Below are 15,529 nucleotides of genomic sequence, written 5' to 3' on the forward strand. Positions count from 1 at the left end.
CACCGGGTGGACGGCACACTCCGGTATCCGCCGTCAGCCGCGATGGGCGGGCACGGGACGGGCGGCGCGGGCACAGAGCGCGGGGAGAGGCGGAGGGCGCAGGGCTGCGGAGGGTGGTGTCCGTCTGTGGCCCGACCTAAGACGCGCTGAGCTCGGGCCGGAGAGGCGCGCGTCAGCCGGGTTCCACCGTTTTCCCGCGGCCCCGCCACCTCCCGGAGCCTCCGCCGTGTCCGGGGCTCCGCGCTCCTCCCGGCCCACCCCGTCGGGGCCGCCTCGGCCGCCAGGGGGCGCGGGAGCGCGGCCGCGCTGCACCATGGGAGCTGTAGTCCGGCGAGGCAGGACTCGCGCTCCCGGCGTGCCCCGCGGCGGCGCGGCGCATGCGCGGGGGCGCGCGGGGCGCGTGGCCCGGGGATGTCGCTGCTGAGGCTGCGGGCGGTGCTGAGGGGCCCGGGCGGGCTGAGGGGGCCCGGTGAGCGGGAACGGGGACCGGGGGCACAGCGGCGCTCCGGGGGGGCATGGAGGGACGGCAGGGACACCAGGAGAGCGGGACACGGCGCGAGTGTGCGGACGGAGCTGGGCCGGGACGTCCCACGGTCCTGAGCGTTCTGTGGGATACACCTGGAACATGGGAGGGTCTTTTTTGAGTCGTGAGCATTTCGGGGATAGAGTCGGGCTGTGGAAGTGCTGGGATGTTGTTGCTCTCCAAAGGGTTGATTTGGGGGCTCTGGGTCGTGTCCTAGCTGGGGGAGAGCACCCACATGCTCGGGGGGTCTCGGGGTGCTGCCGCCCCATTGACAGCGCTGGGGTTTGTGGTGTCCCTGGGGCCGTGTTCCTTCTGAGCCCCTGGTTCCGGGGGCTGAGGGGTGGCCCTGGCCCTCCTGCCCTCCTGTGCTGCTGCTGAGAAACATCCCTCTCTCAGCCTGTCCTGCAGTGTCCACCTGGGGCCATGGGGCACAGTGGGGGACAGGGAGTGCTTGAGGGTGTGGAGCTTCCAATCTTCCTCTGACCCCAACACCTCTGTGTTCTTCATGTCAGGGATTCCATGGAGAATCTTCAGGAGCTACTCCTCTGCCAGCACCAAGGAGAAGGCGAACAGAAATGGCCCCTGTGAGAGGACAGAGCTGCTGGAAGGTGAGTGCTGGGAGAGATGCAGTGAGCAGACAGCAGGCAGAGCAGCCTGGGCTGTTGCTTTTTCATTGGCAGTGACACTGGTGGGCTCCAGGGATGCTGGGGTGAGTTCCTGGGATGCTGGGGTGGGTTCCAGGGATGCTGGGGTGGGTTCCTGGGATGCTGGGGTGGGTTCCTGGATGCTGGGGTGGGTTCCAGGGATGCTGGGGTGGGTTCCAGGGATTCTGGGATGAGCCCCAGCTTGCAGATAGATCTCAGAGAGACAGAGGTTGGTGTCTCTGTTTTGGAGCCAAGGAGGGATGAAGTTCTTGTGTGAACCCTTTTTTTTGAGCACAGTCCTGGTACTTCCAGGGTGAGGACAGGACAGAGATTTTTGCTGTGCCCTGTCTCCCATCACCTCTCTGTTTCCCACTAGTGCTGAAAGCTCGAGCCAAGCAGCTCCAGGGCAGTAACATCCCAGAGGTGACAGTCAGCAAAGTGGAACTGGCTGCACTGGACAATGACAAGTACCAGGAGGCTGTGGTCCCTGGCCCCAAGGAGAAGCAGCCCATTCCCAGGGCAAAGGGTAATAGCCTGGCTCATTCCAGCACCTGGGCCAAAAAGCTGCAGAAGGAGATGTACAGCCAGCAGCCAAAGATGAAGCAGGAATTGGGCAGTGCTGCCTCCCAGCTGGCTCTGGGGAACCAGGCCAAGGCAGAGGCCACACCCAAAACAAAAGCCATGAAGAGCCCAAAGATCCCAAAGACAAAAGCAGCCACTGCCTGGACCCAGAGCTCTGGCAGCCCCCACAGCAAGCCCAGGGTGGTGGAAGTGAAGAGAGCTGCAGAGCTGAAGAAGCCTCAGAGGATGCCAAAGGACAAGAGTAACCAGCAGGTGCTGCAGCAGACCATCCAGGCCAACCTGGAGTGCTTCCTGTTCCTGCAGCAGGCAGAGGAGGCTGAGAGGTACCTCCTGCTGTGCCACAGCTCCCCTGTGAAGAGGAAGGTGCTGGATGTTGGTGCCTTCAACGTTGTCATGCGCATCTGGGCTAGGAAGGTACCAAACCCTGGCTGCTCCGGGTGGGAGAGGGGCTGGCTCGTGAGGAAGAGCCTCCAGCTGGTTTGACCTGTGCTTGTCACTTCAGCAAGTGTCCAAGCAGTGCTGCTGGCAAGGGGGACTGAGCTGGCATGGGGCCACAGATCCCTGTGAGGTGGCTTTGAGAGGAGTGGGGAAAGGGTAGGGTAGACCTGACTAAATCTGAGCAGTATAGAGGCATGGAGCTGTGATTTTGGGGCTGTTGGTGTCAGTGTGCACAGCCCCTTTCCCTTCTCAGTGTGCACAGCCTCCTTCCCTTTTGAGTGACCCCAGCCTCCTTCTCAGTGTGCACAGCCTCCTTTTCTTCTCACTCCTTCCTTTCTCAGTGTGCACAGCCCCTTTCCTTCTCAATGTCCACAGCCCCTTTCCCTTCTCAGTGTGCACAGTCCCCTTCCCTTTTCAGTGACCCCAGCCTCCTTTTCTTCTCAGTGTCCACATCCTCCTTCCTTTCTCAATATCCACAGTCCCTTTCTCAGTGTGCACAGCCTCCTTCCCTTCTCCATGTCCACAACCTCCTTCCCTTCTCAGTGTGCATAGCCTTTTTTCCAATGTCCACAGCCCCTTTCCTTTCTCAGTGTGCACAGCCTCCTTCCTTTCTCAATGTTCACAGCCTTCTTCCTTTCTCAATGTGCACAACCTTCTTCTCAGTGACCCCAGCCTCCTTGCTGTGTCTCCTGCAGGGCTGTTTGAACCGCCTGGACCGATTGTTTTCCATCCTGGAGGCCGCTGGTCTCCAGCCCAACCTGGACTCCTACGCCGCAGCCCTGGAGTGCACGGGCCGGAGCCAGTCACCTCCCAAAGCCATCCTGAGGTAACACCTGCCTCAGGTGCTCCACATGCTGTGCTTGGAGAGCTGGGAGATGCTGCAGGGGGTTGGGGTCAGGAAGAGCTGTCCCTTCTGTGTGCCCACCTGGATGATCTGAGCCACTTCTCATGGCCAGATTTTGGGGTGGCTGGAGCACACTCCCTGCCACCCCCAGCTGCTGGGGAGTTTGGCTGAGATTGTGCAGGGAGAGGAGATGTGGAAGGTGAGAACAGGCACTGTTCCCCCCAGAGCTGGGCTGGGAGAAGCCCTCTCCAGTCAGGGATTCCTTGGTTCCACACCCATCCCAGGCATCTCTCTCTCTCCTTCTGGCCCCTCTGTTGCTGCCTGGTGGGAATAGTTTGGCTCCTCTGTTTGGTTTTATGGCTCCTCTGTTTGGTTTTATGGCACTTCTGTGGGGTTTGCCTATTTTGGTGGGCTCAGTCACATAGCTGGTTCCTGCAGAGCTCTCCAGAAGAGTTTGGTGAGGAGATTCAGGTAGATTTCATGGAGCATGAACAGGAAAGTATCAGTGCTAAAGATAGCAAGGTTGTAGATGGTAGATTTCATGGATAGGAAAGTGTCAGTGCTAAAGGGAGCAGCTCAAAGAGCTGTGGAAGATCCCACAGGCTGGGGCTGGAGGCAGTGCCTGGGGCTGGAGGCACAGCCAGCTCCTGTCAGAGGATGGAGAAAGCTTCTGATGCACTAGTGCTGAACCTCAGGGATGTATCACTGCTCCAGGTCCTCTGGCTGCTGACACATTCTAGATGCCTTCAGGGGAATATCTCCAGTCATCTGCCTCTGAGGGGGCTGGCAGTGGCTGTGCTGGACGTGTGGAGCTGTGTCAGGACAGCGCAGGCTGTGGGCTGCCTGTGGGCAGCTGCAGTGGCCTCCCTGCCCAGGAAGCTCTGCAGCAGTGCAGGCTGAGGGATGGACACCTGATCCCTGTAACCTGAGGCTGCTGGTGACCTTGTGGGACGGGCTGTGCTGAGGCAGCTCCTGTACAACATGCTCAGGCCCTTGGGGAAGATCCAGCCTGTCCTGTCTGCCCCTCCTCAGATACCTGCAGCAGCTGAACAGCAGTGGCTTCCATGTGGATGAGCTCTTCCAAAAGTGCCTGTTTGAGGAAGATGAGAAGGAGATGGTGCTGCGGGCCATCAGGGCTGTCCAGCCCAACTACCAGCTGCCTCCTCCACCCAGCCCCAGGATCTCCAAGTCTTCTCTGCTCCAGGACTTCTATTCCAGAGTAAGACACAGCACTCAGGGAGCTGTTGAAGCTGGCCAGGTGTTCTTAGGTACAGCCCAGGGGAGGGCTAGAAGGAAAGAGCTTTTTAACCTGATCTGTGTCCAACAGCCCCAGCCCACACAAATCATCAAATGAATGATGTTACTAACAGCCTTACAGGGAAACAGCAAAGCAGGGGGCTGGAGATGGCCTCCATGCAGGGGAGGGGGTGCTTGGGGAAGTGCTTGACCATCACACAGGAGCAGAGCAGCCTCTGGGGTTTGTCTGCCAGAGACCTCTAGACCCAGCAAGGTGCTTTCAACCCAGAATTGTACCACAGTTGTTCCTCTTGCAGGGAAGCTGGGAGAATGAGCATGGCTTCTCTTCCTCCTACTGCCTCTGTCCCATTGCAGGAGACGATGGGGTCGTACCCCAAGCTGGATTTCTCCATGCAGGAGTTGCAGGAGCGATTCCAGCAGCAGCTGGAGATGGAGCTGAAGAACACTGTGACCATCGACTCAGTGGAGGCAGCCAAGCCCCTGACCCCACAGGCCATCAAAGCGGTAAAGCTCGGCTCTGGGGCAACCCTCAGGACCTGTGGGTGAGAGCTGAGGGTCCATGAGCTAAAGAAGGGGCTGCTCATGCTGACCAGCTCTCTTTCTTCCTTTTCCCTGCAGCGTGAGCTGCTGGGCACCCTCCGCTCGCAGTGGCGGGATGCCATCCTGCAGGCCCTGCAGAACTCCAAACGCAGCATGGCCAGGCCCAAGAGGCTGTCCAAGTACAACATCCTCTACCCCTACCTGTGTCTGCTGCCAGATGAGGAGTATGTGGACATCATGCTGCAGGTAGGAGCCTGCCCTACCCTCCCAGGAGTGGGGCTGGACTAGCAGCCATGGGGCTGTCACAGAGCACTAATGTCCCACTGGAGCAGAATTGGGATTTCCTGAGAGGTTTACCAGGTTATTAGCTGCAGGCTGTCTGCTCCCTCTGCAGAGCAGCTAGAGAAATCCATGCTCTGTCCTGGGTGTTTTTCCTTCCTCGCCATCTGTTCTGTATCATGGAAATCAGCATCTTTCTGTGCTCCCTGCACAGCAACTTTAACTCCTGCTCCGTCTCTCTGCTGTGTGTCTTTGTCCCTCCTTCCTAAGACCCTTTTTGCCTTCCCCTTTCCCAGATCCTCAATGATCTGTCTCCACAAGGTGAGTCCCTGGCAGTCCTGGCCAGGGAGCTGGGCTCCAAAGTCTACGACAGGTACATCATCCAGAGGAAGCTGCGCAGTGGCCAGCTGGAGAAGGTGCAGCAGATCTATGAGAGCTACATCCAGCTGCTGGCAAAGGACAGCCAGGTAGGAGCCCTTGGAACCAGGAGTCCATGCAGGAAAGCTCTAGGCTTTGCAGGGCAGGAGAGGACAAGAGGGGAGAAAGGGAACAAGGCCACTGCCCTGGGCACCTCAAGGACCAGGTGAGCAGGTTGTTCTCAGAGCTGGGTGCTCATAGGGGCAGGCAGGTCTGCAGTCTGGGTAAGAGATGTGGGGACAGGGTGTCAGCACTGGGGTGTGATGCAGTGCCACTGTTCCCATTCTCACTGTTGGGCTCAGCCCAGCCTTGTGACCGTGTTCACAGGGGTCTTAGGATGAGGGAAGAGATGAGGATCTGATTCCATGTTTCAGAAGGCTTGATTTATTATTTTATGATATATATTATATTAAAACTATGCTAAAAGAATAGAAGAAAGGATTTCATCAGAAGGCTGGCTAAGGATAGAAAAAGAAGGAATGATAACGAAGGCTTGTGGCTTGGACTCTCTGACTGAGCCAGCTGGGCTGTGATTGGCCATTAATTAGAAACAACTGCATGAGACCAATCACAGATCCACCTGTTGCATTCCACAACAGCAGATAATCATTGTTTACATTTTGCTCCTGAGGCCTCTCAGCTTCTCAGGAGGAAAAATCCTAAGGAACAGATTGTTCATAAAAGATATCTGTGACAGAGCCTCCTCAGCCCTCCTTCCTCAAACACCCCTATCAGGAAGGACCTTTGGGGACACAAAGATAGGAGAGTCCTTCTCAGAGCCATATCTCAGGTAGATTGATCCCATCCAGCTGACTCCATTTTCTCCCTCCACCTCCCAGCCTAAGCAGCACTTGCCACGGGAATACTGGGAGAAGCTGGTGGCAGAAGCAGGCTTTGGGCCTTCCCTGAACCTGAAGTCCTGCAGCTGGCCGTGTGTGCTCCTCATGCGCCTGGGCATGCACATGCTGGAGCTCTTGGTGAAGGCTGTTAAGGTGCCCAGGAACATCCTCAATCGTCGCCTGGAGTCCAAACCTATCCCTGTCCTCTACCACGTCTACTCCTTCTACAGTAACTGGCAGGTGAGCCTCATCCTGGGGCCTCTAGGGCTGTGCAGGACACCCCTTCCTCAAAATCAGGCCCTTGCAAGGCCCTTTTGTGTCCTTGCTGCCATTCCTGCTCAGGGATGCTTTAGGAGCTCTTCATTCTCAGAAGGAGGTGAGGCTTTCTGTTCCAGAGTGGATGGAGATTGTTATTGGAATTAGGCTGATTAAGAAGGAAGTTTTGACTGTGTTTGTAATTGTGTTGGGGATGTTCTTGAGGTTGTTGGATAGAAGTGGAAATAGGATGGGGGTGGAGAGGGTTACTAGGGTTAAGAGTATGAGTGTGTTTAGGACTAGTGAGAGGTCCATTACTTTCACTTGGGCTTGCACCAAGATGAGTGGCTCCTAAGACCATTGGATTACTATTATCCTTTGAAAGTAAGGAGAATGAGGTTTTATACTCAGATACAAGAGTTAGCAGTTCTCGCTGGTTTGACCTCTCCTTGCAGGTAAGAAGGGTTTAACCTTACTTGGCATGATCCTTGTGGAATGTCTGACTGACCACAGGCTCTTCCACACTCCAGCCCTAAGCCTCTGCTGCTGATCCTCCTCTCCAGGTCGGGCTCATAAGGCCCCATCCCATCTTCTCCCAGCTTGTGTCAAACGCTGCAGAGACCACGCTGACCTTCAACTCCTCTGCCATGCCCATGCTGTGCCCCCCTGTGCCCTGGACCTCCCCCACTTTTGGTGCCTTTGTCCTCAATGACACCAAACTGATGCGTTTCATGGATGACACCACCCACCACCAGCTGCTCCTGGAGCAGTGTCCCCTCGTGAACCTCCACCCCGTGCTGGATGCCCTGAACCAGCTGGGCAACTGTGCCTGGAAGATCAACCAGCCAGTGCTGGATATCATCATCTCCATCTTCAATGACAAAGGGGATGAGAAGCTGGACATCCCACCACCCCTCTCTGAGGCTCCCAAGCCTCCCACTCCTCCTGGCAATTCCTCCACCTGGAGCAAGTCCTTCAAGCACGAGGTGTTCCTGTGCAAGAAGAAGGCTGCAGAGATGCACAGCCTGCGCATGGACGCTCTCTACAAGCTCTCCATCGCCAACTATGTCAGGGACAAGGTGTTCTGGTTCCCTCACAACATGGACTTCCGTGGCAGGACTTACCCATGCCCACCCTATTTCAACCACCTGGGGAATGATGTCACCAGGGCCATCCTGCTGTTTGCAGAGGGGAAGCCACTGGGCCCCAAAGGACTTGACTGGCTGAAGATCCACCTCATCAACCTGACAGGGCTGAAGAAGAAGAATGCCTTGCAGGAGAGGCTGGAGTATGCCAATGAAATCATGGAGGACATCCTGGACTCGGCTGACCACCCGCTCACGGTACGTGGGAGCTTCTGGGGAGTGAAATAAAATGGAAATCAGAATTGATTTTGTAACAAAAACATTATGAAAGATACACTTTTAAGAGGTAAAAAGGGAGAAGGCAATGCCTTCCTAAATAACTTAAATTCCTAAATAACCTGTTGCTGTCTGAAAACATGATGTAAAACTAGGGAAGTGGAGGCATGGTGGGAGGAGGTGCTGTGCCCAGTGTACCCCAGGTGCTCAGGGGCTCCTGCTGATTTGATTTGAGGGGCTCCTGCCTGTGATTTGAGGGGCACAGGAGCACTGCCTGCTCCCACCAGCCTGGCCTTTCTCATTCCCAGGGCAGGAAGTGGTGGATGGACACGGATGAGCCCTGGCAAGCCTTGGCATGCTGTATGGAAATTGCCAAAGCCTCGAGGTCCCCAGACCCTGCAGCCTACATCTCTCACTTCCCAGTTCACCAGGTAGGAGCCTGGCAGATCCTCACAGCCTGTGTGAGGCTCAGCAGGGCAGGGAAGGAGCATCCAGGTCTCCAGCTCTGCAATCCCTGCTCCACCTGACTGGGTTTTTTTAGGAATGGAAATACAGTGTTGGGCATTTTGGCATGAGAACTCTGGTAATTTGCTGCTGCCTGCAGCCATCCATGAGCTGGTACATCTGAGGCCTGCCTCACTTCCCTTGGCTCGAGCAGAGCCCAGCTGGGAGCTCCCTGGCAGCTGCTGCAGGGTGAGAGCCAGGCCAGTGTCACCTTCTGCAGCCACAGGATCAGGACTGGAAGTTGGCCCAGCAGGGCAACACCTGGCTGGCTGGAGTGCTCAGAGCTGTGCTTTGGAGGCCTTTCCTCCACTCCTGCTCTGTGCCTGCAGCCAAGCAGCTCTGCAAGAACCAATATGGCAGGTCTGGAACCCTGAGGAAGGGCAGGGGGACAGAGGTGGTTGTCCCCCACCTTCAGTGGCCTGTCACCATGTGCCCTGTGCCTGCTCAGGTGCTGCTCAGCTCCCTGAAGGCACCTGCCCTCCCTGGCTGCACAGGGACAAGGCTGATAGTGGCCATGGGTAAAGGAAGGGGGGCTGCTCCTTTCTCTTAGGAAAAGATCAAGTGGCCATGACTGAGTGGGGAGGGCAGCAGTTTTTCTGCCTGGAATATACATGAGAGAGTCAGGTCTGATATTTTGATGACAACAAAAGGTCAAGAGAGCAGCTGGGGGTGTGTGGAGGGTGCAGCTAATGAAATATCAGCAAGGACTTCTTCTGGAGGGTTCCAGAGTCTCGTTCAGCCTGAGTCATCAGTGCTCAATTAACAGAGCCACCAGGTCCTGGTGCTGCCTTTCCACACTGCAGGGAGTGGGGGGAGAAAGGGGGCCCTGCTTGAGGAACCTGACAGTTCTGGGGTGTCTGGGAGAGCCTGAGTACAGCAGGCCAGGAACAGCAGCACATCTCTGAGAAACATCACTGCCAGTGCAGTCTGGGGAGAACCAAGATGTTCCTGCACCATCATTCAGGTCCTGTCTGCCTCACCCAAGCTGCTCTCGGTTCCAGGAGGGCTGCAAGGGCAGCTGCTGTGGCAGAAACTCACCATGCCTCTGATGCAGCTTTGGGAAATCTGGGTGGGAGCTGGTTTCTGTCAGAGGGATGTTTTTCAGAGCCAGCTGGGGCTTCCTGAGGGATCTCTGCCTTGGCCTGCCTTTTCCTGCCTCTGATCCCACTGCTGAGGTTGTTTTGACTGCTGCCTCTTGAGGCTGCTTTTAGCATCCCAGATATATTCAGTGTTTTCCCAATTTTCTGGTTTTCAGTGTTTCCACAGAGCTCTGATGTCTTTGGAAACCCACAGAGGTGGTGATGTGAGGTTTCTGATTTTAAACCTCACAGGTCACAGCAGTGAGGGATGGACCCAGGCAGGAAACCTGGCCAGAAGGCAGATGGTCACTGCTGGGAGATGGTCACTGCTCTGAAGGGTGGGGAAGGGAAATAATGACCACCTGAGGCCAGGGTAGCTGTGCATGGGGAGGGGGCAGATGAGCAGGGCTCTGTCCGTGCATTAACTCCTTGTTTGCCTGGTGCTCTCCCTGCAGGATGGCTCCTGCAATGGGCTGCAGCACTACGCAGCGCTCGGCCGGGATCTCAGCGGCGCTGCCTCCGTCAACCTGGTGCCCTGTGGGCTCCCTCAGGATGTCTACAGTGCAGTGGCCCAGCAGGTGAGGCTCTGTGGGGACACACGGGGTCCTTTTGGACCTGCCTTCTCCTCTTGGTGTGCACAGGGTGACACCTCCCAAGAAGAAAGGTGGGGATGAGTGTGCAGAGAGCTGGGGAGGCATGAGCTGGACTGTCTGTCCCCAAGTGGATCTGACTGGAGATCTGTCCTCATGGAGAAATCCCCTCTGATTTCTGCTGTCCTCACTTGTCCTGAATGAAGCCTGGGAGAACTAGGCTGGACAGGTGGAAGAGAGCAAGGGATGCTGCTCATCTCTTGGTCACAGCTGGCTGGCCCATGGGTTATGAGATTTTTCTTCCTTGAGCTGAGTTGGAAGGAGTGGGTAGAGATTCAGCCTTGGTTCTGCTACAAAGTGTTTGGTTTCTTTGGCAAGACATGATATGAAATTTGCCACTGGGAGAGAGCTGAGAGGCTCACTCAGCTGGCATTGGACCCTGCATCTCCCATCTGGGTCTCAGCAGGTTTTCTCCAGAGAGCAGGAAGAGTTTATGGGCGTGTAGGCCTTGCTCAGTTATCACTGGGGGGGCAGAAGCAGGAGAACCCAAGTTCTGAGCCACAGTCGAGCTGTGTCCTTGTCCCAGCTGCCACCACCCAGTTGCCAAGGGACAGTGCTGAGGCAGCAGGGAAGACTCTGCAGGCACAGTTACCCATGCTGGATCCCTTTAGCAGGTGCCTTCTGATACCCAGGGTGGGGAAAAGGGTCTGCAGGGATTCTGGTGGGAGCTTGAGCCAGGCAGTGCCCAGCTGGGAGGGTCTCACCAGCCACAGAGGGGTCTCCAGCCAGCCTAGCTCATGTCAGCCCTGACTCAGAGGCACTCTGCTCAGGTGGAGAAGTTTCAGAAGTTCCAAGGCAGCAGGGAAGGCTCTGCAGGCACTGTTATCCATGCTGGATCCCTTCAGCAGGTGCCTTCTCTTATCCAGGGTGGTGAAAATGGGCTGCAGGGATCCTGAGGGCAGGCAGTGCCCAGCTGGGAGGGTCCCACAGGCCTCCAGCCAGCGAGGCTCATGCCAGCCCTGACTGGAGGCACTCTCTCAGGTGGAGGAGTTTCGGAAGAAGGATGCTGAGAGGGGTTTGAAGGTTGCCCAGGTGCTGCAGGGCTTCATCAGCCGCAAGGTGGTGAAGCAGACGGTGATGACGGTCGTGTACGGGGTCACTCGCTACGGCGGCCGCCTGCAGATCGAGAAACGCCTCAAGGAGATCGATGAGTTCCCCGAGGTAGCATTCCTCTGTGTGTCCCCCTTCCCTGGCTCCTGTCACTTTCCTCTCTTTGGCTGTCCCTTTGTATGACCCATGGCTCTCTGCCTCTGCTCTGTGCCAGGAGTATTTGTGGGAGGCATCTCATTATCTGGTGAAGCAGGTGTTCAACAGCATCAAGGAGATGTTCTCAGCGACACGAGATATCCAGGTAAGGAGCCTGTTGCCCTGTACTTCCACTTTTTCTCCTTCCCTGGTCCATTATACATAGACAAGGGGATGCTCCATGGGGAGAGATGGTTCTCCTGGCTCCTGGCCCAGAGAGGATCCTCCTGCCCCAGCCCAGAGGTGTGGGATTGTGCCAAACACCCCCAGTAAGCACTGGGGAGTTCTGTGGCAGGATGGGGGTGGCCTGTGCTGGGAGGGGATGGGGTCTCCCAGCTCCACACTAAGTCCAGCTACTTCCTCCCCTCTTCTGAAGAACTGGCTGACAGAGAGTGCCAAGCTCATCGCCCAGTCAGGCCGGACAGTGGAGTGGGTCACACCTCTGGGACTGCCCATCATCCAGCCCTACTATCGCTCCAGGTCCACTGTGGTGAGTGTCCAGTGGCAGGTCTCATGGCCCCCACCCTCCCTGTGCCATGGTGGGAGCAGGGAAAAGACAGCCTGGGCTAAGGCCTGGCAGGTTGGCATCACTGGTGGGTGAGCCTGCAGAGCAGGTAGGATCCCTGAGTGCAGGCACATCCTCCAGCCTCATGGCTCCCTGCAGAGCCTGGAGTGTGTGGGTGAGCTGCTGAGGAAGCTCTGTGGCTCCATCCCACTCAGGCAGCTGGGGCACGGGCCGTTCCCCGCTCTGAGAGCCTCCTCAGGGCTCCTGTGACTCAGTCTCAGTGCTGTCACCTCCCACGTGCTGCTGCGCTGACTCACAGCCCCCCAGCCCGGCTCCAGCAGGGCCAATTCACCCTGAGAGGGTGAAGGGGTTCAGATGCCTGCCAGAGCCCTCAGGAGGGGAGCTGGGCAAAGTGTCACTGGGCAGTGGCAGCTGCTGTGGTGCTGGGACACTCTGGAAAGGCACAGACCCCTCTCCAGAGGAGGGGGGCAGTGCCCAGCCCAGCGTGCTGCCAGGCAGTGCAGGGTGACACTGTGGTGCCCTCTCTCCCCACAGCTGAATTGTGGCATGCAGCGTTTGAGTGTGAAAACCTCCAACAGCAGCCAGTAAGTACAAAACCATGGCCTGTACCAACCTGTGCTCTGGGGACAAAGCTTTCCTATCAGGGAAGCTCTCAAAGAGTGCCAGAGCTCCTGTTACTGCCCCTGAGCTGCAGAAGGACAGAGCAGCAGGGCTTTGGGGCCCTTCAGGGCAGCCCTCTCACCCCCAGGCTGGGGTGTCACCATCTCTGTGCCAGTGCTGCCATCTCTGGCCCTGAAATGTCCCAGCTCCTCTGTGCCCTGCTTTGTCCTCCAGGAAACCTGACACTGTGAAGCAGAAGAATGCCTTTCCCCCCAATTTTATCCATTCTCTGGACTCCACTCACATGATGCTCACAGCACTGCACTGCCTCAGGTAGGGAGTGGGCAGCTGGGCTCTCACCTGGCTCAGGACCCTCATGGGAGAGAATTTTTGGGGCAAAGCATCACATGGGACTGAGGAGTCCATGGTGGGTGGGCATTTGGGGCTCCTGGCAGAGAAGGAAAGGAAGCAGCAGGACAGGGACAGGGAGATCCTGGGATTGGGAAACTCCCTCTGAAAAGCTGCTGTGCAGGGAGTCCCCCTCTTGTGTGGGGATGCTCCTGTCCCAGCTAGAGGTTCTGCATGGGGTGGGTCCATCACACAGAGGGCTCTCAGCTCTGCTTCATGGCACCTCTGCCCCCTCCCAGGAAGGGCCTGACCTTCGTCTCAGTCCACGATTGCTACTGGACTCACGCGCTCACTGTGGATGTCATGAACCAGGTAAAAGTGTCCTCCTGGCTCCCTTGGGAGCAAGATCTTGCTGATCTGTGCTCTGGGCCCACGCCAGGCCTCGCCTCCCCTGGGCTTTGCTCCATAGGCTGATTGATTCACCCGAGTGAAGTGAACCTGGGATGTTTGCTGGCGGTCACAGCTGATTTCCTGGTGCCCCTTCTCCTCCCACTCTGCAGGGAGTGTGTGGGGAGAATCTGTGGAAACAGGCACTAAACAGGTCTGTTTCCACAGATTCTGGCAGCCAGTGTCCCTGCCCTGCCCTGGGACCTGCCCAAGGACTTTTGTGCTGATGAGGGTCAACCTGTGCTTCACACCTCCTCAGGCTGATTCCCTTCACCCTTGTCTGGCAGCCCCCCCTTCTCACTCCTGCTGCTTTCCCTGCCCCTCGCCTCTGTCACTAGAAGGAGAGAAAACACCTGCTAAGCTGCACCTCACTGTTGTGTCCCTGGGTCAGGTCTGTCGGCAGCAGTTTGTGGCTCTGCACAGTGAGAAGATTCTGCAGGATCTGTCTGAGTTCATGCTGGAGAAGTACTGCAGGTATTCCTGACCTGTTGGATTTTCCCCCCACCTCACAGAGGTCATGTCCAGGTGCTCACAGGTTGTGTCACCTGCCTGGGGGTTGCTCTCTGGGGAAGCCTGACACCCAAATCACCTTCAACAGCTGTGTAAAAACCCAGGGCTCTGCACCCTCTTGCTGCAGAGCCAGAGAGGGTTTGGCAGCCTTAAAGCCTGCCCTGGGCTGCTGGGGCTGAGCTCCTGCTCTCATTCTGGGGTGCCTGGTCTGTTTTGGAAGAGGTGAATCCTGTTGTCAGAAGCTGCATTAGGGAGCAGAGGAGGGTGTGCCTGGCTCCAGATAACCTGTGTTTTTAATCTGCTCCCTTCTAGTTCATCCAGCTCCAGCACAGAGCCCATAGCCCACTGGCAGAAGAGACTGAAGGAGCAGCTGTCAAATGTCCCCAGCACAGGTAGGAGCATGGGGCAGGAACATGCAGAGCTCAGGAGCATTTTGGAGACAAGGAGAATGAGAGTGAGATGGAGTGGCCCCCAAAACCACCGCAAGGCAAAAAGCCAGAGCTGTCTCCTTGGATCAGGTTTCCTCTCCTGTGTTGGACTGCAGAGCCATGGGGCAGAGCAGTCCAGCATGTCCACATTCCCCTGTAGCATTCCTGTCAGTGCTCCCTGCCATCCTCACTGCGTCCCTGGGATTTCCCCCAGGCTGACCCAGCTCTTCCCATCCTGCTCTTGTTCTGCTCCCATCTGTTTCCAACCACGAGCATTTGCTCAGAGATGGGAGCGAGGGCCTCGGCATGGTAATTGCCAGGATCTAGATGATATACATGCAATGGGATTAAGGCAATTAGTTTAACTCCTTCTAATCCCTCAGCCCTGTGTCTGCCAGGCCATCTGGCTCTGCCTGACCTCTCTGTGGAGTGGTTCCATGGGCAGCACAGTCCAGGGGCAGGGATCCTTCGTGCACTGAAGCACTTCCCACTTCACTCTCTGACCTCTCCTTTGCTCCCCTCAGGTGAATTCAACCTGAAGCAGGTGATGGATTCCACGTATTTCTTCAGCTGAGCCTGGCAGCCCACAGGTCCCTGGGATACCTCTGGACCTCCAGCCATGGTGGGCACTGGCCTGCAATGCTCTTCTGTCCCACATCTCATGGGGAAGAAGCTGCAGCCTCCAGCCCAGCCTCACTCTGAGGTGCTGGGGCAAACTGAGGCTCTGCTGGAGCAGCTGCTGGGGGACAGGGGCTCTGCACTGTTTGCTGTCACTGCTGTCCCAGCACAGGGAGAGGGCAGCAAGCCCTGCAGAGGGCTGCAGCTCTGGGCTGGGGGCAAAGGGGTGGCAGGAGCCAGGGTGGCTCCCCTCAGCCCTCACCCCAGTGCTGTGAGCACTGGCTGTTGCCTGTCCTGGGGCCCTGTCCCTCTCCACCAGCAGGGTTTCAAACTTGGCAGGGCAGTAACTGATCTGCTCTTGGGCACAGGGCAGGTGCTGCTCAGTGCTCTGCTCCAGCTCTGGGCACTGTCCTCACTGTCATAGCACAGCCTCTGCTCTCCACTCTCTTTTGCAGGGATGAGTTTTGCTGCTGCTCACTGGGGCTCAGGCAGGGAAAACTACTAACTTGGGGGTCAACATGTATAATATTGTAAATAAAATGTTTTTTTTTGAAATAGAAGATGGCACCTGTGTCCTCTGAAATCTTTGCCAGGG

General features: G+C 56.9%; 1 protein-coding gene across 1 annotated transcript; it reads left to right on the forward strand.

The window, feature by feature from the left end:
- The first annotated feature begins 382 nt into the window (after nucleotides 1-382).
- Nucleotides 383-15,447, forward strand: POLRMT (RNA polymerase mitochondrial). The gene is made up of 21 exons (XM_030966861.1): nucleotides 383-469; nucleotides 1,036-1,131; nucleotides 1,544-2,163; nucleotides 2,883-3,013; nucleotides 4,064-4,250; nucleotides 4,643-4,792; nucleotides 4,907-5,074; nucleotides 5,404-5,574; nucleotides 6,364-6,603; nucleotides 7,182-7,961; nucleotides 8,288-8,410; nucleotides 10,018-10,140; nucleotides 11,194-11,373; nucleotides 11,477-11,563; nucleotides 11,834-11,947; nucleotides 12,518-12,567; nucleotides 12,818-12,916; nucleotides 13,231-13,303; nucleotides 13,770-13,852; nucleotides 14,201-14,280; nucleotides 14,841-15,447. The coding sequence occupies exons 1-21, from the start codon at nucleotides 412-414 to the stop codon at nucleotides 14,888-14,890; spliced, it is 3,663 nt and encodes a 1,220-aa protein (XP_030822721.1). The 5' UTR covers nucleotides 383-411; the 3' UTR covers nucleotides 14,891-15,447.
- Nucleotides 15,448-15,529: the final 82 nt, after the last annotated feature.

The sequence above is a fragment of the Camarhynchus parvulus genome, chromosome 28 (assembly GCF_901933205.1).
Source record: "Camarhynchus parvulus chromosome 28, STF_HiC, whole genome shotgun sequence".
In the NCBI taxonomy this organism is placed as follows: Eukaryota; Metazoa; Chordata; class Aves; order Passeriformes; family Thraupidae; genus Camarhynchus; species Camarhynchus parvulus.

What these genes read in the sequence shown, in the direction of transcription:
- POLRMT (XM_030966861.1), top strand. Translation starts at nt 412, where the DNA reads ATGTCGCTGCTGAGGCTGCGGGCGGTGCTGAGGGGCCCGGGCGGGCTG. An exon ending in CAGCGACACGAGATATCCAG is followed by an intron (nt 11,564 to 11,833) that starts GTAAGGAGCCTG and finishes CCTCTTCTGAAG; the next exon opens with AACTGGCTGACAGAGAGTGC. An exon ending in CTGTGGATGTCATGAACCAG is followed by an intron (nt 13,304 to 13,769) that starts GTAAAAGTGTCC and finishes TCCCTGGGTCAG; the next exon opens with GTCTGTCGGCAGCAGTTTGT.